General features: G+C 55.3%; 2 protein-coding genes across 8 annotated transcripts; one reads left to right on the top strand and one right to left on the bottom strand.

Moving 5' to 3' along the window:
* Positions 1-1,892: 1,892 nt before the first annotated feature.
* GPAT2 (glycerol-3-phosphate acyltransferase 2, mitochondrial) lies at positions 1,893-12,489 on the top strand. Its single transcript, XM_027128983.1, has 21 exons — positions 1,893-2,170; positions 2,304-2,417; positions 3,130-3,203; positions 3,582-3,686; positions 3,921-4,049; positions 6,454-6,553; positions 6,958-7,091; positions 7,403-7,502; positions 7,598-7,810; positions 8,151-8,270; positions 8,439-8,521; positions 8,859-8,977; positions 9,642-9,712; positions 9,786-10,044; positions 10,133-10,281; positions 10,463-10,540; positions 11,061-11,192; positions 11,276-11,396; positions 11,497-11,562; positions 11,794-11,849; positions 12,196-12,489. The coding sequence occupies exons 1-21, from the start codon at positions 2,117-2,119 to the stop codon at positions 12,310-12,312; spliced, it is 2,394 nt and encodes a 797-aa protein (XP_026984784.1). The 5' UTR covers positions 1,893-2,116; the 3' UTR covers positions 12,313-12,489.
* Positions 12,490-12,611: 122 nt separating this feature from the next.
* Positions 12,612-22,512, bottom strand: LOC113632084 (fumarylacetoacetate hydrolase domain-containing protein 2A). 7 transcript variants are annotated; one of them, XM_027128980.1, is made up of 9 exons: positions 22,346-22,478; positions 19,517-19,767; positions 18,716-18,786; positions 17,868-18,136; positions 14,673-14,732; positions 14,313-14,475; positions 13,163-13,271; positions 12,963-13,050; positions 12,612-12,841 (listed from the first exon to the last, which is right to left on the bottom strand). In XM_027128980.1, the coding sequence occupies exons 2-9, from the start codon at positions 19,759-19,761 to the stop codon at positions 12,779-12,781; spliced, it is 1,068 nt and encodes a 355-aa protein (XP_026984781.1). In that variant the 5' UTR covers positions 19,762-19,767; positions 22,346-22,478; the 3' UTR covers positions 12,612-12,778. The 7 variants fall into 7 exon arrangements, 5 of the variants coding, with proteins under 5 accessions (XP_026984781.1, XP_026984778.1, XP_026984783.1 ...); XM_027128977.1 differs by lacking the exon at positions 22,346-22,478 and adding an exon at positions 21,998-22,117; XR_003437659.1 differs by lacking the exons at positions 13,163-13,271; positions 22,346-22,478 and adding an exon at positions 21,998-22,327.
* Between the last annotated feature and the right edge of the window lie 517 nt (positions 22,513-23,029).

Here is a 23,029-nt window from a genome sequence, read left to right on the forward strand (position 1 = left end):
CTCACGGGCCCAGCCGCTCCACGGCATGTGGGATCTTCCCGGACCGGGGCACGAACCCGCGTCCCCTGCATGGGCAGGCGGACTCTCAACCACTGCGCCACCAGGGAAGCCCTGGATGTGATGCTTTGGTCAAGCTCAGATGCGCACAGGGGCCGGGCATCAGGTGTGATTGACGCGGCGGCACACGGAAGGGCAAGTGCTGCGGGGCCGAAGGAACATGGGACAGTGACGCTGGGCTCCGGCCAGCGGAGGCCCTGTGGGGTGCATGCCAGAGACGTCAGGTCGCAGGGGTATTTTAACAACAGCCGCTGGAGACCCGGTTTGGTTTATTTTTTTATTTTTAAATGTTGAGGTTAATTCATCGCATTTTAGAATATTGCAGGGCCAAAGAAAATACATCTGTGAATTGCATTTGGTCCTCAGGCAGCCAGTTTGCCGCCTCTGCTGTAGATGTCCTGCGGGGAGGGGCGTCCAGGCAAGAGCTACAGACTGATAGAGAGATCCCCATCTTGGGGGGGGGGGGCTTGGGTGCTAGAAAGATCTATCCCAGAACTGACGTCTGGATTATGTGAGCTGAGTAGTTGACTTGGTTGGCGACTGCGAGTTACCCCTTGTCTTTTAGGGTTAGCACGGACCTAGTGGGGTTAGGTTTGAGAGTAGGGGTGTTCTGAGGCTGGGGAGCAGACATCCTCCTTGCAAAGCAGGCAGGACTCCTCAGATTGCAGCTTGGGCCTGGGGACTCCCTGTGCCAAGTGTCTGTGACTGGGGCTGTGAGAACATTTTCAAAGGAGGAAGTGCATTTGGGAGGAGGCTACCAGAGCCGTGCACTGGGGAATTGTGATCCTGGTACTGCTTTGGCCTCGTGGTTCTAAACTGCTAAACTGGGGAGAGGAGGAGAGACCCAGAGGAACTCTGGGAGAGGGAGTTACAGTCAGTCATCTAGCATTTCCTGGGTCCCTCCTCTGGGCAGGGCAAGCTGCTGGGCATACAGAGATGGTCAGTTGCAGCTCTTGCCCTCAGGATACTTTCAGATGATGTGGGGACATGAAGTCTCAGCCCTGGAGGAGGCTTCCTGCCTGGCAAGCTTGGAATGGGGGAACCAAGGAAGAGAGGAAAAACCTAGAAGGTGATGCAGAGGCATCACGGACTTAGAGCCGTGGGCAGAATTTGGGGAAGTGGGAGGGAAGGGAGAAGGCACTCCTAAGGTAGGTATGTGCGCTGTAGTGGGGTTAGGGATAACATAAATAGCTGAATCAGCCTACCCATCAGGGACGTGGTGAGAGATCCGGGTAGAAGGGTTTTTAGGGCCCAGTTTCTGGGCTGGGAGGGGTTCAGTGCTGTCTTATAGAAGATAGATGTTATATTGTGGTAGGAAGGAGGGGGCTAAGGAGATACCAAGTGGGGTCTTCTATGCAGAGTGCTATGTAAGAGGATACCAGTTGTGGAAAAGTCTGTCATCTCCAGCCAGAAGACCATTCCTTGGGAGCAGGTCCGTGTGGCATCTCTCTGTGTTCTGACCCCCCACCTGTCCCCCATCTAGTACCCTAGGCCCATTGCTGTAATGATTAAGTGGATAAAGGGCTGCCTTCTGGTGCCGAGGGGAAGGCCATCTGAGCAGGACCTGGTGGTCTCGTGACAGTGGTCCTGTTCCTCTTTGGCAGTTTCACGCCTCCTTCCTGCCAGTCCAGCCTTGTTCCTTCCCTGTGCACAGAAAGGGTCTGAGTCTCTAGTACAGGCCCATCTGTGCCGTGAGATGGCAGGGTGGGTGTGGATGGTGAGACAAAACATCTCCTTCATGTTAGCCTGAGGGAGCCCTGATCTGAACACTCTGAGACCTTTTGAGGATAGTTGGCTCTTTGTACCAGTCGGGTGTTGGGGGGGAAAGCTTTGATCTGAGCCAGCCCCCAGATTCCAGCCCTGGTTCTCACCGCTGACGGCCTGGGTGTTGTCTGTCTGTCCTGGGGTGGGGGGATGGGGCTCACTCCAGGAGCCCCTGGTTGTGGCCCAGATTCCAGTACCTCCTCCATCCTTCTTCCTGTCCCCAGGTCAGCTTCCTCTGGAGAGAGAGAGAGGCAGAGGCGGCTGGTTCCCAGATGTTATAGACCCTGTGGACACCATGTTGGAAGCCAGACTCCAAAGCCAGCAGAGAAGCAGCCAGAATGGTCGGGAGGTAGTGTAGCCTTTCCATTCCCAGGACACCCTCTGCTCTCCCACCTCCCGTCCTGTGCCTCTCACTCCTGGAGCCTCCCTCCCTCTGCCAAGGACTTTGAGTCCTCTCATCTCTCCCTGTGGCCCTTTTCCAGACCAGCCTGTGGTCCTCAGGTTTGGGGATGAAGCTGGAGGCTGTCACCCCTTTCTTGGGGAAATACCGCCCCTTTGTGGGTCGCTGCTGCCAGACCTGCACCCCCAAGAGCTGGGTGAGTGATGGTAGAGCCAGGCCCTACCTTGTGAAGCTTGGTTCTGGGGGCCATGGCTCCCACGGCCTTGGGAAGCAGCTTCCTTTATGTCTCCCAACCCAGCCCTCCCCTGCACCTGCCTCTGCTGTCTTTCACGGAATGGGCGCACTAGTATTGGCTGGTTGTTGGTCCGGGGCTGGCTCCTGGCTCCCAGGCCTGTGAGAGTTGGGTGGGGAAGTGTAAAGGGGCCTGAGAGGAGGTGTAGAGCACGGCCAGAGGGCTGGGGTCTGACTATGCCTGCATGAGTCCTGCTGTTCAGTTTTGGGGACACTGCCCACTCAGAGTCAGTGAGCACTCAGCACATGCTTGCAGACCTCTGTGTGTCGGTGCCGTGTGCTGGTGCTGATGGGACCCAGGGTTCTGGTGGGGATTTAGGCTACATGTTCTCTGCTGTGGATGAGAGAACTTCTCAGAGGCTTCAATACGCTATTCTCCAAGAGGGTGATTCTACAGAGGATGCAGCCCTTCCATTTTGACCGTGGAACCCTCTTTCCTAAGTGAGCTTCAGGATCTGGGGTCAAACATCTTTTGGGAACTGCTGTGCTGTAATCCTGTCTCCTGGTAAACTCTATAGTCCATCAGGCAAAGACCACAGAAGACAGAGCAGGGGCTTTCCTTTGCGGGTTTGCAAAGGCCCCCCCAAGGACATGCTGTCCCTGCCCCTCTTGGGCAGGAGTCCCTCTTCCACAGAAGCATAATGGATCTAGGCTTCTGCAGTGTGATCCAGGTGAAGGAGGAGAACACCAGGTAGTCAGAGCTGGGGGTGGGGCAGGGTGGTGGGCAGGGCCCTTGGGTGCAGGGCTGCTGGGGCCCTGCTTTGTGGTATCATTTTCTTTCTTCCTCTGCTCCAAACCCACAGGTGGGGACAGGCAGGCCTGGAGCTTTCCTGCAGTTCCTTCTGTGAGCTTTCAGGCCCTGGGCCTGCACCCTGCTCACTGTGGGGAGGGGTAGGAATAGGCCACAGGTGGGCAGGTGCCGCCTCTTCCTGCTCCATGATAAGCCAGGCTCAGGTGTTCCCAGTCCGTGGGGCTAGGGTGACCCCTTCCTGATGGAATGCCCTCTGTGGGCCCTAGTCAGGGGCGGGCCCGCTGAGAGATCTACCCCCTGCTCGGGGGCTGTGCCCAGGTTTCGGGGCTGGCTGGTTCGGAGGCTCTGCTATTTCTTGTGGTCACTGGAGCAGCACATACCCCCCTGCCAGGATGCCCCACAGAAGGTCGTGGAAAGCACTGGGTGAGGAGGCAGGGACTGGGGTCTGGCTGGTACTTCTGGGATCCTTGAAGGGATGACAAAGGCTGTAGGCAGGGCTGATTGAAAGGGCTGGTTTCTAGAGTGTTAGCTTGGTCTGGGGCCCTTCCTTAAAGATGGAGGGTGAAGACTGGAGGCTGTGCCCTGGGGCTTCTGTGGGGCTGAGGGAAGTGAACTTAGGCCTGCTCCAGCCTGACACCACTGCCTCTCACACCACAGGGTTCAGAATGTCATCCTAGGGAGGGCCCCAGGAGGGGCTGGGGAAGGCCAGGTGCCCAGCCACGTGAAGAGAGAGGTACAGCGCATCTTGGGCCACATCCAGGCCCCACCCCGCCCCTTCCTGCTCAGGTAACTCTGTACTGAAGGGTGTTTTGGGCTGGGGCCTCTGCCCTGTGGGAGGGAGCGTTGGCTGGGCTTGGGTAAAGACTAGACTCCCCTCCTGGGGAGCTGGGTGTTATATTTACCGGTCTGAGTACGCCCCTGATCTGGACACTGTGAGACCTTTTGAAGACAGCTGCCTTCTCAGTGGCACCAGTTGGATAAGGGGCAGGGGCTTTGATCTGAGCCAGCTCCCAGGTTCCAGCCCACGTTCTCACCACTGCTGGCCTGGTGGTGTGTATCTGTCCTGGGGGTTGGGGGTCACCCCAGGAACCCCTGGTTGAGGCCTAGACTCCAGTACCTTCTCTATCCTTCCACCTTTCCCCAGGTCAGGTTCTTGTGGAGAGAGACAGGAGGTGGCTGGTTCCTCCATCTTATAGGCCCTCCTCTTCCCTCCCATATTCATCCTGCTGTCACTACCTGCTCCCTCCTGATCTGTCCTGCACAGGTCTGAGCTCCTCTTAGATACAGAACACTCTTCTGGGGAAATGGAGGGATGCACAGGTTAGAGTGAGGAGAGATACACACGCCTGCAAGAAGGACAGAACAAGGGCTAGGACTGAAAATACCTGGAGGGGAGGAAGGGACTTGTAAGCCAGGGACAAAAGGGGGAAAGGAGCCAGCCTTGGGGAGGTGAGGATGTGAGGGAACAGTTCTACCAGAGGGAAGAGCATGAGCTGTGGCTGCAGGAAAGGGCCAGGTTTGCTCAAGTAGCTGATGTGGTCGGAAGCTGGCAAGTGAGGGAGAGAGTTGTTGGAGACAAAACAGAGGTAGAAGGGACCAGATATGCAGGGCCATACAAGAAGTTTGGATGTGACTTCCAAGTGCAGTGAAAACCAATGGAAAGGTTATAAGCAGAAAATAACAAGATTAATTGAGGTCAAGAGTAGAGAACAGATCATCTGGGGAGGCTGTTTTGTTAGTCCAGGTGAGACTAATGATGGGGGATGGGCGTGACAGTAGAACTTAGGAAGACGATGGAGAGACCAATATGAAATTATCAGGATTCACTGATGGATTGGAGGGTTGCAGTGGGAGCAGTGAGGGGGAAAGGGGAAGCTGCAGGAGAGCTGGGTTTCTGGCTGAGCACCTGGTGGTGTGGTTGGAGGGGAGGGGGCAGGCTTGGGGAGGAGCAAGTTTGGCCCACAAAAGGTGTTTTGGACATAAAGAGTTTCTGATACCTGACATGCTGGTGGAGACACTGAGGCAGCTGCTTATATATATATATGAGTCTGGAGCTCAGAAGAGAGATTGGGGCCAGGAATGTGTATTTGCAGAGCTTTAGCACATAGATGATGCTTCACGCGGGGGGATGCTTGAGTCATTGAGGGAAGGAGGGCACAGGGCTGCACATGTCAGGCTCGGCTGTGTTGAAAGTGCTAAGAGGTCAGCTGAGCAAGGACAGGAAGTAGAGGTTGTTGGTGACCTACGACTAGCCCTCCATGTGACAATTCTTTGGCTTTTTCGAGACTTCCAGTCCCTTGACCTGAGCACCTTTACACCAGCCATCAGTCCCCCCTCCTGTCTTTCCTGCCCCCCAGGCCTAGCTTCGATTCCAGGGCTCCTTGTGAGGAAAGTGCTCTTGTGAAGGAGTCACTGGGCACAACCTAGCTGTGTTTGAACCCAGCTACCTGCCTTCTCTGCACCTAAGCAGCCAAATGTCACTAGGGAAACTGGGTGGACCTGTTTCCTTTATAAGTGTGATTCTCAGAGGGGCACACTGCACTCTCCAAGGCTCCAATCTAGACTGCTCCTTCTCTAACTTATCCACTGTTGACCAAGCACCTCATGTTTCATGGAGGAATAGAAGCCATCAGATGAGGACATGCTGTGTGTCCCGCACATCTCCATGCTGCCTGTGTCTATGCTTCTGTCCTCATTTAAAGCCAGTCCTCACATTGGGCCTCTGGACAACCCCTCCCCAGAGATTTTGCCCCTTCAGCCATCTCCTTTCCTTCTTGTATCACTAACTCCTCCCTTTTTAGTTTACTTTTCCCAGCAGTTTGCAGAGACAAGGCCGGGTTATGCCTGGAGAGAGTCTTGGTTCTCTGGTCACCTTTGGGGTAAAAGGAGGCAGGGAGATGCTTGGAGGCTGATACGAGGCAGCTGCGCCATGAGGTCGTCTTGGGAGACGGCAGCACCTTGCCGGCGCAGGCTCTGCTGTCAGGCCCCCCTGCTGGTCCCAGCACCCGCACTTAGCTTTCTCTCTTATCCAGCAGCTTCTGTGACCTCTCTGAACCTCACTTTCCTCTTCTGTAAAGTGGGGACAGTAGTAGTGCCCACCGTAGAGGAGTTCTGGCCGGCCCTCTGGGCTGCCGTGGGCTGCCTCGTGGGCCACGCCCTGCCATGCCTCAGACTGGGCGCTGCTCTCCAGGCTGGTCAGCTGGGCACTGCTCCGGATCCTGAACTGCCTCTTCCTGAACGTACAGCTGCACAAGGGCCAGATGAAGATGGTCCACAAGGCCGCCCAGGCAGTAAGGCCCACCCTCCATTGGGACGGGGATGGGATGGCGGGGACAGAGGAGCAGAGGCTAGGCCAAGCCCTGAGTCGGGACCAGCCCTATCAGCTGGTGGGAAAAATCCGGTGCTCTTTGACGACCTTCTCTTTGTGTCTCACGGTCCTGCTCCCACGAGGCTTCCTCTAACAGCTTTTCATCATGGTCTTAACAACCATTACGTCAATGCATTACCTTAAAAGCTGTTGACAGAGCTCCTCTGCTTTTGGGAGATGTGCTCAGAGGAAGAACTGCTCAGCTGAACCCTCCCTCCCTCCCTCCCTCTGGGGCTGCCCTGGGGCTGTAGGCACTAGGTTTTGGCTCCCTGCATCTTCAGGGTGGGGGGGCAGATTGGCACTTCCCTTTGGCTCTCCCTGGAGCAGGGCTCGCCGCTCGTCCTCCTCTCTACCCACAAGTCACTTCTGGACGGGATCCTACTGCCCTTTGTGCTGCTCTCCCAGGGCCTGGGCGTGCTCCGTGTGGCTTGGGATCCCCGCACCTGTTCCCCCATCCTCAGGTAAAAGTCTTGTGCCTTTAGACATACAAGGGAGAGGTCCCCAGGCCGGGACAGGGGTGTGTGGGGATGTCAGGCGGTATTCTGGCGGCAGCTCCCCGGAGGCCCTCTTCCTGGCCCCTCTGCTCTCAACTTTGTGCCACCCCAGCTTGTGGGGCTCAGACGGAGGGTCAGCTATGGGCTCTAGGACCATGCCTGGCCTCAGCGTGTTCAGGCAGGACCCAGGCTGGCCCTGTGTGGACCAAGGCTCTCACTAGCCTCCTGCTTGGTCCCATCTCCTGAGCGCCTTCCCTCATCTGCCCTGTGCCCCACAGAGCTCTGCTGAAGAAACTTGGGGGACTTTTCCTGCCCCCAGAGGCCAACCTCTCCCTGGACAGCTCTGAGGGGGTCCTTGCAAGGGCTGTAGTCCATGCGGTGAGTGCTATGCCCAGTGGTTGTTTATGGGGCCAGGGTATGGGGGCCTGTTGCTGTTCTGGCTTTGACACCTGCCTCCCCTCACCCACTTCCAGGCTGTGGAGCAGCTGCTGGTCAGCGGGCAGCCCCTGCTCATCTTCCTGGAGGAGCCGCCTGGGGCTCAAGGGCCTCGGCTGTCAGCCCTGGGTCAGACGTGGCTGGGACTGGTGGTGCAGGCGGTCCAGGTGGGCATCGTCCCAGATGCTATGCTGGTGCCAGTGGCCATCACCTACGACCTGGTTCCAGATGCACCCCGTGACACATACCACGTGAGACCCCCCTGCCCTGGGTACCTAAGTGGACACCATCTCCAGAGAGGAGGCACAATATTGTGTCTGTGGCTGAGTTCCCCTCAGGGCTTGGCTAAGTGGGGAGTGCAAAGGAATTTCAGCCCCACGGTCATTGTCCTGTGGCACCTGCTAAGGCTGTTACAGTTATCCTCTCATTTCATACTCAAAAGACCTTGCTAGGGAGGGATTTCTCCTGTTTCACAGGGGAGAAAATGAGCTTGGAGAGGTCATGGTCATATAGCAGTTTGGGCCCAAGATGAAGTTGAGCAGAAAGCGTGCTCCAGGCAAGCTGGCTCCCCCAGCCCCTTTCTCCCTGCAGGCCTCGGCCCCTCTGGGGCTGTGGACCGGAGCTCTGGCTGTCCTGTGGAGCCTGCGAGGCTGGGGCTGCAGCCGCCGAGCCTGCGTCCGTGTGCATCTGGCCCAGCCCTTCTCCCTGCACGTATGGACCCCATTGGGCAAGGCTGGGAGTACCTGGGGTCTGTCCTAGGGCTTCTGGTGGCCTGGCCCTCAAGGCCACTTCAGGGGTAGTGTTACCTACTTCAGATGGGCTGTATGCAGGTTTCCTGGTGGGCCAGGGCAGACCACCTAAGAGCCTTGTCCTGGGCAGGAATACACCGTCAACGCCAGAAGCTGCTGGGGCAGCAGGCAGACCCTGGAGCAGCTGCTGCAGCCCATCGTGCTGGGCCAGTGGTAAGGGCAGAGGAAGATGAGGGTCTCAGGGGCAAGGCAGGCAGCTCTTAGGCCCTAGCTCATGAGCTGGCACCCTCTCCTCCCAGAACCACAAACACATCACCAGCTCCAGCCTTCCCCCACCAAATAACTTGGGTCATCTCAAACCGTGCCAGGCACCCTCCTCGCCTGTAAGTTGAGTGTGGGTTATGGCACACAGGCCTGGAAAGGACTAGGGTTACACAAGCCACCTCTTTCGGGGATAGGAAACGCCCTCACGTTTGAGAAAGCTCTGGGCTCCCCCATGATTGTTTTTAGGTTTGGTCCCTTCATCTTGTGATCTGTGTCTCTATCCCAGTACTGTCGTCCCCGACACTGAGAAGGTGCAGGAGTGGACCCCAGTAACCGGGCCCCTTCTGGCCCTGAAGGAAGAGGACCAGCTGTTGGTCAGGAGGCTGAGCTGTCACGTCCTGAATGGTGAGGGGAACCTCGGTCTGGCCTTTGAGGGAGGTTCCTGAACACTCTTTCTCAGAGCTGGCCAGTCGTCAGGGCCCTCCTTTCCAGGTGGGTTTCTGCACCTGCCCCCTCTTGCGTGGCCCACTTGGGACATGTGAAGAAGAGTGGAACACCTTCCCCTGCCCCTGAGGAGGGGGCCAGTCAGGGAGGACATGATGGAGCCGCTAAGTGAGGGCACACAGGTGGCCGCCCAGCCCGGCCTCAGGCGCGTCACTTCACTCTCTTGAGGTGACATTAGCTGAACTGAACAATGTAGGTAAGGGACGAACAGTGCCTGGCACAGAGGGGGCTCTTAACAGCATTGTTACTACCATCTTCTCAAGTGTCCCTTCTGTGGCAGAGACTGTGGGTTGGTGGGTAGTAGATCTGCAAGAGGCAGGGACGGTCCCTGAGCTCCCAGCCTGGCTCTCAACATGTATTTGGTAAACGCCACTTCTCCACTGGGGAGGGTGGCACCCAAGGACCAAGCCTGCTCTCCCCTTCCCAGGGGTGGAGTCGTATGGGGGTGTGTATGTGGCTGCTGCCAGGGAGGTGTGTGCTGGACTGGGAAGGCTTGCCTGGTGACGGAGGGCCCGGGCTGTCAGGCCTCTGCCCCTGAGCAGCACCCCTGCACCTCTGGCCCTAGCCTGCGTGGCGAGCTCGGCGGTGATGAGCACGGCCATCATGGCAACGCTGCTGCTGTTCAAGCACCAGAAGGTAGGGCACGGCAGGGTGGGGGCCTGGGGGAGGAGGCGTGGCCCTGCTGCTGAGCCCCTCACTGCCCACCCAGGGCGTGTGCCTGTCACAGCTCCTGGGGGAGTTCTCCTGGCTGACAGAGGAGACGCTGCTGCGTGGCTTTGACGTGGGCTTCTCAGGGCAGCTGCAGTGCCTGGTGCAGCACACGCTGAGCCTGCTGCGGCCGCACGTGGCCCTGCTGCGCGTCCAGCAGGGGGACTTGCTGGTGGTTCTGCGGCCCGGCCCAGGCCTCGCGCACCTGGCACGCCTGAGCTCCGAGATGCTGCCCGCCTTCCTGAGCGAGGCCGTGGGTGGTGAGTCCCTAGGGCCTGGGATGGGTGGGATGTGTGTAGGGGTGAGGGGACTGGCTTCCTTCCTCACGTTTGGCCCCTCCTCCCCCAGCCTGTGCCGTGTGGGGGCTGCTGGTGGGCAGGGTGCTGCCTGAGGGACCCTGGGAGCTGCAGGGCATCGAGCTGCTGAGCCAGAACCAGCTGTACCACCAGATCCTGCTGCTGATGCACTTGCTGCCGCAGGAGCTGCTGCTGCTGCAGGTCAGGCCTCTCCCACCAGCCCAGCTCAGTCCTGGGCCTCCCCTTCTTGGCTGTAGGAGAGGGCCCATGCTTGCCCGAGCCCTGACCCTAAGATGTGCTGCGGCAGTAGGTCTGGTCTCCGTCTCTGGCCAGGCCCCTGCCTGGCTCTCCTGAGGCCACATGGGTGCCTCTTTCTCCCCAGCCCTGCCAGTCTTCCTACTGCTACTGTCAGGAGGTGCTGGACCGCCTCATCCAGTGTGGGCTCCTAGTTGCCGAGGAGGTAGGAAGGGCAGCTGGAGACAAAGCCCCTGCCCAGGGTCTGGCCTCCTTCAGCCTCCCACCGAGTGACAGCGGCCCCGGCTCCTCCTCTGGCTTGTGTGTGTGTGTGTGGGGGGGGGGGTGCGTGTGTGTGTACAGCCCCTGGCCTAGCAGAGAGAAACCTGGTCCCCGCCTCGCCACTCTCCGCCATGGGACTTGTCAGACCGCATCTGCCCTGGGCTCGTGTGTAGCTACAGTGACAGGACTGGACAAATGCACCTGAGGGTTTCTGCATAAGCCCCGCCCTCCACATTTCTTGTCCACGGGGGCTGTGGCCCTTGAGGGTGGGTGCTCACTTCCTCTCACCCCACAAGTTGGCTCCGCAGCTGTGATGGTCTGGTGTGGCCTGGGGCATCCTCCTGGGCTCCCCAGGTCTGCGTGTGCTGGTTTCACCTCCCTGGCTGGCCATGCGCCCGGCCTGGGGGCCTCGGGGCTGAACCTTGGCCAGCCTGACGGGGACCAACGGCTCCCACGGCCCTCAGACCCCAGGCTCCCGGCCAGCCTGCGACACCGGGCGGCGGCGTTTGAGTGCGAAACTGCTGTGGAAACCAAGTGGGGACTTTACCGACAGTGACAGCGACGACTTCGAGGAGGCTGAGGGCCGGTACTTCAGGGTGCGCTGGGAAAAGCCATCAGGGGAGGGGGGGCCGTAGGGAGGCAGTGGGAGCTGCCCTCACCCTGGCCTGTCCCCCTCCAGCTCAGCCAGCAGTCACGCTGCCCTGACTTCTTCCTCTTCCTCTGCCGCCTGCTCAGCCCGCTGCTCCAGGCTTTTGCGCAGGCTGCCACCTTCCTCCACCGGGGCCAGCTGCCAGATACTGGTGAGGCCCGCGCGACTGCGGCCGTCCTGAGAGGCTGAGCGCTCAGGGTGGGGGCCCTGCCTGTGCGGGGCCCCAGGCCTCAGACCTCTCTCTCCCACAGAGTCGGGCTACGCGGAGCAGCTGTTGCGGTTCTTAGAGGCCACCGCCCAGGAGGAAGGGTTCTTCGGTGAGTCCCGAGCAGCCAGCCCAGGCCCTGGGAGGCGAGGAAGTTTTGCTGGTGGCTGCCTCCCCCTAGTGGGCAGTGAAAGCCCAATTCCAGGAAGGCCGGCTGAGGGGTACAGAGAAGGCCTTTGGGTCCAGCTTGAGCCCTATCCTTTGGTTGTCCCGTCCTTAGACAAGAGGAGAGGAGCTGGGCCCCGGGGCTCCCTTCCATAGCCTTCACTTCTCTTTCCTCCAGAGTGTGTGGACCCAAATCTCGCCATCAGTGCCGTCTGGACCTTCAGAGACCTGGGGGTGAGAGGGGCCAGTCTCTCCGCCCTTCTGTCCCCCTGCCTCCCACTCCCATACCCTGAAAGAGCTGCTCAGGGAGCCCAGCTGTACCCACCCTGGGATTTCCCCAGCGTCTCCGAGTAGGTGTGGTGATAGTAGTTGTTGGAGAAGGTAGGACAGTTTTCCTGCCCCTCTCAGTCTCCCAAACCCCTGGGTCATTCTGCTCCCGGGTGGGGCCCTGGGGGTGTTTTGAGAGGCAACGTTTGCCCTCAAACACCAAGGCTTACGGGGCCACAGGTCTCACTGCAGTTTTCCAGGGGAGGGGCACAGCGCCCGTGGCGAGCGCTCAGAGCCCTTCTCCGTGGCCCAGGTGCTGCAGCAGATGCCCAGCCCTGCAGGCCCCATGCTCCACCTGTCCCCCACCTTTGCCAGCCGGGACAATCAGGAAAAGCTGGAACGGTTCATCCGGCAGTTCATCTGTAACTAGAACTAGGAGGAGGGGCCAGCGTTGAGACCTCCCAGCCCCAGAGCACAGCTGTGCCCTGGAGCCAGAAGGCTGGCCTGGGAGGAGCTGCAAACCCTCAGCTGGACTATAACATCTTTGAGGTCTGACTGCCCCTCGCCATCTCTTGCTTTCCGCATCCTCTGGTGTGATAAACGAGAGGACTGGATGAGTCCTCTTTTCCCAAGCTCAGCAGTGTCTTTCTTTTTGGTGTGACTGTGGGTATTTGCTCTTTCCTTCCCCACTGTGTGAGAATGCCCTATCTCACTCCTTGAAACAAATCCTAAAGGAAGCCAAAAAGAAGTTTATTGAGGAGGAGAGCACCATCTCCTCCTCGTCTACCTGGAAGAGGAGCTACTCAGGGGCTGGCACTGGGCCTCTTCCTGTGCTGGGCTCAGTGGGAACGGATGCCCCCACCTCGTCGTAAGTCCACGGCCCGCGGTAGAGCCCGTCACACCACCTTGTTGACGATGACACCTAGTTCCTCGATCTCACACTGGACTTCATCGCCCTTCTGCAATAGAGTGGGCCGTGAGGCGGTCAGTCCTTTGGTGTGGCACATACACAGGCCTGGATTTCTCAAGTCTGAGCCCACCCTGCCAGGCCTTCTTCCTTTCCTCGTTTAGCCAACCTACCTTGAGAAAGACAGGAGGTTTTCTGAATACACCAACACCTGGGGGGGTCCCGGTCAGGATGACGTCCCCTGGGAAAAGAGTGACGAACCTAGGGCAAAAGGGCCAGGTGAGACCAGGGGCCGAGGTGGCTACAGCCTGCCATGGAGCGCTCGGTTTAGCCTCCAGGTGGGTGTTGGGGGGCAGGGCTCCATCCCACTTACTGGGAGACCCAGGCTATTAGCTCTTCTGTCTTAAACACCATCTGGTTGGTGCTGCTACTCTGGACCACCTCCCCATTCACTCGGCAGCAGATCTTTAAGTTGTGTGGATCTGAAATGCAAAAACACCACTTTGGGGTTCTCCCTTCTTTCCCTCAAACCCCTCCCAATCAGCTAGAAAATGAAAGCACAAGGAGACCTTGTGACTCGCCAGGTGAGAGGGTTGTGTGCTGGACTCCCTGTGCTTGGTCCTGGCACTCCCTACCCTGGAACTGTGTGTGGACACTGGCCTCCTCAGGCCTCCCTGTATCCACCACAGAGCAGAGTGCCTGCCAGTGGTCCCTTGGGTGGGTTAAGGAGGGGATGTTCCAGACTCTCAAGGAGCAGAGAAAAATGGCTGTTTCTGCCTTAAGAAACAGAGGTCTACCCACAGCAGAGGCTGACTTGGCACAAGCAGGAGTAGTGAAGACTCCTGCACCTGAAGGCTTACCTGTAATACTGTCCCGAGTAGACAGTACTTTTAACTTTTCGGTGTTTTACACATTCACAAACACCCCCCCCCCCAGGGATCACCATTTAACTTCTCTGATGACTGACTGCACGGGGTGGCATAAGGCTGAACTGCATGGACGTGGCCCTACCCAGATGGCTGTGGTCTGTCCTCTTAAGCACCGTCTCTCTTCCTGGCTCTCACAGGACCTCACTCAGCCACCATGTAGGCAGGCAGCAGCAGCTACAAGCAGCAAGGGCACAGTGAAGGTGCAGGGGGCTCTGGAACAGCCGTTCTCTGTGATGCTCAAAGGGCAGCTCTGCTGCTTTCCAACTTAAAGACTCTCCCAGATGGTGGCAGCTAGAGGAAGCCTGACCCACCCATCCTGAGAGAACTGCTTCGTTATTCACTTCATGAATGCAGATTCACCACCTCTGCAACTGCAGCTCCCTATGGGGTGAGGGGACAGGGGGAGGCCCAGTGGAGAACTCATGGCCCACGTTGAGAGATTTGCTCTAATATAAGCAATCAACGAAAGGGCAGCCGGGGATAGGGGCCCGCGTGGAGCCATGCCCCTCACTCCCACTTCCCGGAAAGCTGCTTTCTCTTCACTGATGTATCTAAGAGCAACAGGAGTCACCCAGTGGGCTGTCAGAGACCTACCTGCTACACTGTCCTTGGTCACCAAGGCAGGGCCCAGGGGGCAGAAGGTGTCAAAGGTTTTTCCCAGCAGCCACTGCTTTCCATTGCGTCTCATTTGCCAGTCACGAGCAGTCACGTCATGTGCCACAGTGAAGCCAGCCACATGGGCCATGGCATCTGTGGCCTATGGGGGGCAGGGGGTTTGGCCAGATTGGAGGTTAAATCATGAGGACACCAACCCCTGTAACAAAGGATCTCAAAGCCTTGGTCCCACGTTAGTGGCCAGAGGTGGTGGATGAGAGGCAAGGCAGGGTCAGGAGCAGGTAGATGCCAACCGCCTCCCAATGCCAGGGATGGATGGCACTGCCCTTTCCACCTCACCTTGATGTGCTTGCCTTTCTTTCCAATGACCACAGCCAGCTCCACCTCCCAGTCCACCTCCTGTAGAGCGGGAAAGGAGCAGTGAGCTGCTGGGCTCTGGGCCCCGCTCCTCTGCCGAGGGGCTACACACTGCCTCGGGGCCAGGGCCTCTTAACAGTGGGGTTGGCTGCCGGCCCCCATTTGTAAGACCTCGAGCCAGAGTGGAGTGAACAGTAGGGGAGGTATCACGTGCAGACCCATCAACTGGGCAGTGGCAGGCAGCACCCCTAGAGGCAGGCAGAGCTCTCCGAGCGACTGCAGAAGAGCAGCCTTTGTCCGGGGAGGGAGTTTAAGAGTCACTCTTGATACTTCCAGAAAAGGATGAATACCAAGTAACAGCAGCTAACCCTACTGTGTGCCAGGCACTACTCTAAATGCTTTAACGCACGAACTCAAATAATAACAAGAAAAAGATCGACATGCCAAAATAAATGTGGGCCAAAGGCTTGAATAAGCAATTCACAAAAAGAAATACACATGGCCACAAAAAGGAAAACATGCTCAGCCCTTTCCATAAACCACAAAGTGCCCTATAAAATAGATAACAATTTAGCCTTTCAAACTGACTGCTCTTTCTAACAGTGACAACCAGAGACACAAAAAAGAACTGGGTTCCTTGGGGAAATGGCTAATTCCAAGTCTGAGACAGAGCACAAGATGAGCCTGCAATAGCTTGGCCACAGCAAGGAAGTACTCAGAAAGTGATATAGATGGGGGCCATCTTGAAGGCCCTCCCTGGCCAAATTAAGACCCTTTGAGTATCAAAAAGAATGTAAATGATGGACTATGACATATTGAATAAAACTAAAAATCAGGAATTTACAGTGATACTAAAGGGACATGGGTTAAAAAAAAAAAAAAAAAAAAAAGGAGGGAAGCAGTGCTTCTTCAGAGTACCAGCTAATAAAAGTGCACAGACAGAAAAAATCACCTTTTTCTAACGCTTACTGCAATAATGGATTCAGGTAAGGATGACCAGATGATCCCTGGATGAAAAATTGTGAGGCAGTAAGATAGTCACATGGTTTCAATGTCTACCCTGCAGACTGTTTACTAATTACCACAGTGAAATGTACCTTTACAATGGAGAGGTCACGTGAGCATCAAGTAAACTAAGGGATCAAACTTTAGGGCCCGACAAGAGTCTCCCAGTGGGATGCAATACAAGTACACACCTGTTGCTACAGACTGAATGTTTGTGTCCCACCCCCCGCCACCTCCCAATTCATATACTGAAACCTAACCCCCAAGGTGATGGTATTAGGAGGTGAGACCTTTGAGAGGTGATTAGGTCATGAGGGTAGAGCCTCCATGAAGAGGATTAGTGCCCTTACAAAAAGAGATCCCAGAGAGCTCCCTTCTACCACGTGAGGACACAGTGAAGAGACAGTCGTCTATGGACCAGGAAGTGGGCCCTCACCAGGCACCAAATCTGTTGGCACCTTGATCTTGGACTTCCTCGACTCCAGACTGTGAGAATTAAATGCCTTGTTTATAAGCCATCCATCCATCCATTCTGTATTTTGTAATAGCAGCCTGAACAGGTTAAGAGACCTATGTAGAACTTGACAAAAATGTTTAACCTGAATCTAATCATGAAGAACCAACCAGACAAATCCAGAGTGTGAGACATGCTATGAGACAACTTGCCTGGTTTCTTCAAAAAGTGTCATTAAAGATAAAAAAGGGCAGGGGGAAAAAATTGCTTGAGATCAGGGGTCGGCAAGCTATGGCCCACAGACCAAATCCTTGCTTGTTTGCTGTCTGTTACTGTAGACAAAATTTTCCTGGAACACAGCCATATTCATTCATTCACGTATCAGCTATGCAGCTTTCATATTTCACAATGGCAAAGCTGAACTGTTGCAAAAGAAACTATTTGGCACTCAAAGCCTAATACTAACTGGCCCTTTGAGAAAAAGTCTGCGGATCCCTGTTCTAGATAAAAGGCACTAAAGAGACATAACCAAATACAATGTATGACCTTGACTGATCTTGGACCAAAACCAAAAACCAAAAAACAAAACAGGACCCAAATTAAAAGTCATCTTTGGGGGGGCAATTGGGAATATTCCCAATTGGACTGTATATTAGATATTACTCATGTTAACTTTCTTAGTTGTGATAATGGTATTATGGTCATGTAGGACATTGTCCTTATTCTTAGGAGATGCATGTTGAAGTTTCTATGAGTGAACTGTCTTAATGTCTATAACTTACTTTCAAAGGTTCTTCCCACTCCCCCTCCAAAAAAAGTGTGTGTGTGCCCGTGGGACATGAGGGAAGGAGAGGAAGAGGGACAGGGGGAGGAAGAAGGAGGGAGAGGAAAAGCAAATATGGCAGAATGTTAACCGTGAATCCAGGTGAAGAGTCTGGGTAGTCACTGTACTTTTTTTCAACTTTCCTGTAATTTCCAAAATATTCCTAAACTAAAAATTTGAAAGTATTAGTAAGGGTACATACACTGCTGGTAGACATGTAAATTGCTTTTGCAACTTTTCTTAAGGTCACTTTGGCTGATTTTTGAAACCCTGCCTACACTCTGACAAAGACATTCAAATTCTAAGAGTTTGTTCAAAGGAAATAATCACACATTCATGGATGTGCAAAGTCTTTTCTATAAGGAGGTTCACTGCAACACTACTTATAAAAGCTAAAAACTGGAAACAACCTATCTAGCAATATGAGGACTACTGAATAAATTATGGCCATTGATACAATAGAAAACTAAGCAGTAACCTAAAAAATGTCAGGGGAGAATATTTAATGGCATGAAGAATGTTCTTGCTGCAGACTTAAGTAAATGGTAGGCATATGTACAGTATAAATAGAAACAGGAACAGAAAAACACTGGGAAGATATACAGCAAAACATAAATGTTGCAAGCCCTGGGCAGTGGGAACATGGGTGACTTTTCTTTACGTTTATCTGTATTTTACTAATTTTCTATAATGCAAGTATATTACTTTTGTAATCAGGAAAAGATATAAATTAACTTCTCCCCCCACCACCCCCGAGAGCAGTCTTATTACTGTATAATCCCCTGGAGTTTCTGTTTAATGCACTAATGAGCAATAGATGGTTCCTTTAGGCTGGAGGCTGAGCACCTGTGTGATGGGCCCCAGTGACTCGGGGGCACAGTGGGGAGGCACCAACCTGACTCTCAGGAGGGAGGACGACCTCGTCGTAGGGCCCCACGATGGAGCTGGAAAACTTGCTGAAGATGATGGGCTCCTTGGGCACAGGCACGTTCTGCTCTTTGCAGTGGTCCACATAGTTCATGCCCACGCACACCACCTTGTCTGGCCGTGTAACTGGAGCCAGGAATGTCACTTCTGACCGTGGTAGGACTGGCAACTGGGCAGCCAGGGCTCTGCAGAGACCAGAGCAGGAGAGAGCGGCACTCTGGGGAGATCCTGCAGCAGCTACAAGTTTTTAAAATGTATTTTCTAGATCAACCATCAGAGTCAGCAGGAAAATCAAGCCCAGTTACTGTCCTTTGATATCAGAGCACTGTCTATATTTATCCAGTGTTGATTTCCTCTCCCCCATTAGGTAATACATGTTCATGTAAGAGAATTCAAAAGGTGCAAATGGGAATAATGGAAAGGTCTCTCTTCTACACCTTCTCCTAGTCACGCTGCTCCAGCCCTGGAGACAACCACTGTGTCCTACGTAGCTCTTCACAGCCATTCTATGTATACTCTTCTCCCATCTTTTTTTTTTTTTTTTTTCTTGCGGTACGCGGGCCTCTCACTGTTGTGGCCTCTCCCGTTGCGGAGCACAGGCTCCAGACGCGCAGGCTCAGTGGCCATGGCTCACGGGCCCAGCTGCTCCGCGGCACGTGGGATCTTCCCGGACCGGGGCACGAACCCGTGTCCCCTGCATCGGCAGGCGGACTCTTAACCACTGCGCCACCAGGGAAGCCCTCCCATCTTTTTTTATGCAAATGATAGCACAATTATATATACCTTTTAAAAATATATATATTTTAGAGATCTCACCATAACAGTATACAGCTTCCTCGTTTTCGTATGGCTGCCTATTACTGCACAGTAGAGATACACCCAATTTTCTAATGAGGGACACAGAAGTAGTTTCTCATCTTGCGAGAATATGAAAGTAGGGGAAAAATACTGTTACCAACACTGTATGCTGTCAAACATCTGTATTTTTTGTCAGTTAAATAGGTGAAAATGACACCTCAAAGTGGTTTTTTGTTTTGAGGGGTTTTTTTGCCATACCACGCGGCATGCGGGCTCTTAGTTCCCCGACCAGGGATCAGACCCTCGCCCCCTGCAGTGGAAGCGTGGAGTCTTAACCACTGGACCGCCAGGGAAGTCCCCTCAAAGCGGTTTTTAATTTACTGTTCATCAACACCTTTAGACCAGATTCCACAGGACTCCTGGCTTCAGGGAGGCCTCTACCTAATCTAGCCCAAACCCAAGAACCATCTTTAAGAACTCTTTGCAGTCCTCTCTCCTAATGAACTTTCCAAGATGCCTCTTAGGATCCCAGGTCCCAGCCCCTCACGCAAGCAGGAACTTAATCTCCCAGGGAAGGCAGTGCGACAAAGTAGAATTCTGGCCCCACCACCAAGCGTGTGGCCTTCGGATGGTCAATCATCCTCCTTGGGCCTTGGTTTCCCCCTCTGTAAACTGAGGATGTTGTCATAAAAGATTTCTAAGGCTCTTCACTAAGGGAACAGGTGAGAAATGAAGGCTGGGGTGCAAAAGAGGAGGCGGGTGGGAGGAGGGAGGGGGAATGGGGCAGCTGCGGCAGGGCACTGCTGCCTGCTGACTTACCTCTTTGCCACTGAGAGAGCGGCCTCTCCCTGCCCCAGGAACTCTATCATCGTCTTGGGCAGTGTGGGGTCAAAGGCGCTGAGGTTGATGACACCTCCACCATTCCCTGACTCCAGGCCCAGATGAGGTCCCGTCAGGTGGGGTGCCCGGAACTGCACCAATCTCATGTCTCTGGAGGGTTGAAAGGGCCAACGCTGAGCCTGCAGCAGAGCCGTGAGCCACCTTCTTCTACCAGAGACCAGCATCGGAGCCTATGGAGAAAAAAGTGGGTCCTAGGGGATGGAGACAGTCCGAAGCCATCACCGGGGCTCCCAGAGCTCCTCAAGCTGCAGCCCAAGTCCTCTTGCCCCATGAGCCATTCGTGGCTCACCACATGGGAAGTGGTCCAGGTTTTCACTTATTTCACGTGTTTCAAATGAAACATTTCTAGAGAAGCAACTACTTCATGCCAGCCACTGAGCTAGGCCCCAGGGATTCCAGCCTTCCGTCAACCAGTGCTTTCTGAAAGCTTACACTGTAGCTGGCACCACTGGGGCACCGGGCAGACAATGCAGGTCAGACACACTCAGCCCTGCCATCCTGCCTGCAGGGGAGACTGATGTTAACAACGGATGCCGTTAAGTAGGATTCTGCAATTGGGACTGCTGCTGTGTAGATCAAGGGCCCTGTCTTTGTTTCTTGAGGAAGTGTGGGCTGGGCTAAGATGAGCAGGGCTAGGAATTAGTTAAGAGTGGGGCCCAGCGTGAGCAAGAGATCACAGGTGAAACTGGCTTCACAGCTGCTACAGGTAGTTTTTTAAATGCCAATTTGATCCTGTTGCCCTCCTACTTAAAATGCTTTCCACTGCTCACATGACCAAGCCAGAACCCCCCTCCAAGCTGTCGCAGCCTTTTAGGAGCAGCCCCCGGCTGTCTCTCCAGGCAGTAATTATTTAGTGGCTCCTGTGCTGGAGTACAGGCTGCCCTAGGAAAGAGGCTGCAGACAGAGGGCAGGGTCTACGCCTGACAGGCATCACAGGGCCATCTGCCCTCTGGGTTCTGGGGCCACAACTGTCTCTTTTGCTGCCGAGTCCATAGTGCCTAGCACTGTGCCTGCCACACAGAAGGCTCTCAGCTACTCTCTGTTCAATGATCAAATGCCAGAAGCAGGGGCTTGACTTTTCACTACTTGGGAAAATTTGGTGATTGTCAGCCTCAGGAGGGGCAGCTGTGCCTTCCCTCCTAATATCACTTAGAAAGTATCAACAAGGCTCAGGCTCCATTTTGAGTTCTAGGCTCCACGCAAACACAAACGCCATTCTCTTCTTTTGTTTCTGAGTCTGGCCTCCATCCCAACAGTCCCTCCTCTTCATGGTTCCTTGCCTTTAAAAGTAGCCTTTTAGGGATTCCCTGGTGGCGCAGCGGTTAAGAATCCGCCTGCCAATGCAGGGGACACGGGTTCAAGCCCTGGTCCAGAAAGATCCCACATGCCGCGGAGCAACTAAGCCCGTGCGCCACAACTACTGAGCCTGCGCGCTAGGGCCTGCAGGCCACAACTACTGAGCCCACGTGCCACAACTACTGAAGCCCGCGCGGCTAGAGACAGTGCTCCGCAACGAGAAGCCACCGCAACGAGAAGCCCGTGCACCGCAACGAAGAGTAGCCCCCGCTCGCCACAACTAGAGAAAGCCCGCGTGCAGCAACGAAGACCCAGTGCAGCCAAAAATAAATAAACAAAATAAAAAATAAAAGTAGCCCTTTATGCTCAAGCACGTGGAGGTCATCCCAGACTCCTGGCTCTCTGATGATTCCATCTACCTTGTTCAGTTAAACACTCATTAGATCCAGGTCAATGATCTGATCGCTGTGCTGGCCGATGAGTTTAACCAGAAAACCAGGAGTTCTGAACCTCCCACCCTCCTGTCTTACACAAGCACCAACCATGCCACTGTCAGGGGCTGTTCAAGCTAAAATGTATGCACTCATATACTCCACACACTAAGATTATTATCCCACTGCATGCCAGGTGTTACTTTGTTTTACCTACAATGGCTGATTTAATTCTCTTGACAGCTGTGGACGGTAGGGGCTGTTGGTCCCATTTCACAGATGAAAAAACTAAGGCTCGAAGAGGATAAGGGATTTGCCCAAGTTCCCAAGGACAGTAAAGAACTGGGACTTGAATCCAAGTCCAGGTGAGGAGTTGGACACTTTAGCCCAGAGGTGGTGGTGAGAAGTAGGAACCTCCAACAGGAAATCTTCTGGAGGCCCAGCAACACCCTGCATGCCCCAGGGGAAACTGGATCTCCTTCTGGCTACTGCCTCAGGGATAAGGCTGGTCACCTGCTCTCCCAGATAACCGCAGGCCCCACTGACTGCCCTTCCCACATGACAGGCCCTTGCAGGTTCTCATTCCGCCCTCCAGCAATTCCCTCAGGCTGAGCGCCTCATTTTACAGAAGGGGCACTGAGGCTGAAGGAGGTGAAGTCACCTGCTGAGGTACCTGAAAGTGGTCCCGCTGCTCCTGCGGGAACCACTGTGCCGCAGAGCCTGAGCTCAATCCAACTCTGGAAAAGGGTCCGTAAGCAAAGAGGCAGGGACATGGAGCGGCAACGGCGCAAGTGAGACAAAGGTTTGCACCTGGGACCGCGTCCCACCATCCACTCGCCTGGGCCCCTGTGCCAGTCCCCCACTTCCCCTGTATGGCCAGCTCCATCCCCTGCACTCAGTGGGCGCCCAAGAGGGCCCGCCAGCCCAGTCCGTGTGGTCGGAGCGGCCGGGCACCAGAGTCCAGTCCTGCCCTCAGCCGGAGGCCCGGTGCACCCCGCCGTCTGGCCTAAACCTAACCTACCTGGTGCCCTGTGCTGCCGGGATAGGACTCGCGGGCCAGAGGCCAAGGTCACCAGGCGCCTGAGCACAGGTACTACGTCCCAGAGACCGCAACCGGCCGGTACTTCTAACGCTGCGGCACTGGTCGCCGCGCGGCTCCTCTAAATAAGGCGTCAGCAGAGGCGGGCGCTCCCTGGTGACGTCACGGGACAACGGCCAATGGCAGGGCGTCTAGTTCGGTGCCGGAAGCCAAGTCGCATAGGGGGCGGGCCCAGCGCCCGAGGGAGGGTAGTCTCTCTCGCGTTCCAGCAAGCCCGTGGGTGCGGACCTGAAGCCGGCGAAGCCAGCCGGATGCCCCGGACGCCGCATGCCCGAAGGCACTCGCTTTCGGGGCGGCGTGCGCTTGCATGAACCCGAAAGGGGGTGCTTCTTGACATTTTGCGCCCTGGGCGCCTCGCTGGCCTCGCCCGCGTCGGGCCCAGCATCTGGGCCAGGCCCTGCTCTGATGGTTGAGCGAAATGCGTGGAGACCAAATTCTGGCGCGCTGGTTGACAAAGCCAGCCCTTTTTGTCTACTGATTGTGCCATATCAGAAAAGAGAGGAGTGACGATTGCACCGATTTTACATATGGGGAACCTGCGGCCGGAAGTATTTTCCTTAAGACGGCATTCTTAAGCAAAATTACAGCCTTTCACAGCCCTGTCTT

The sequence above is a fragment of the Aethalodelphis obliquidens genome, unplaced genomic scaffold, assembly GCF_003676395.1.
Source record: "Aethalodelphis obliquidens isolate GAN/ISIS:26980383/991018 unplaced genomic scaffold, ASM367639v1 scaffold35, whole genome shotgun sequence".
NCBI classification, from domain to species: Eukaryota; Metazoa; Chordata; class Mammalia; order Artiodactyla; family Delphinidae; genus Aethalodelphis; species Aethalodelphis obliquidens.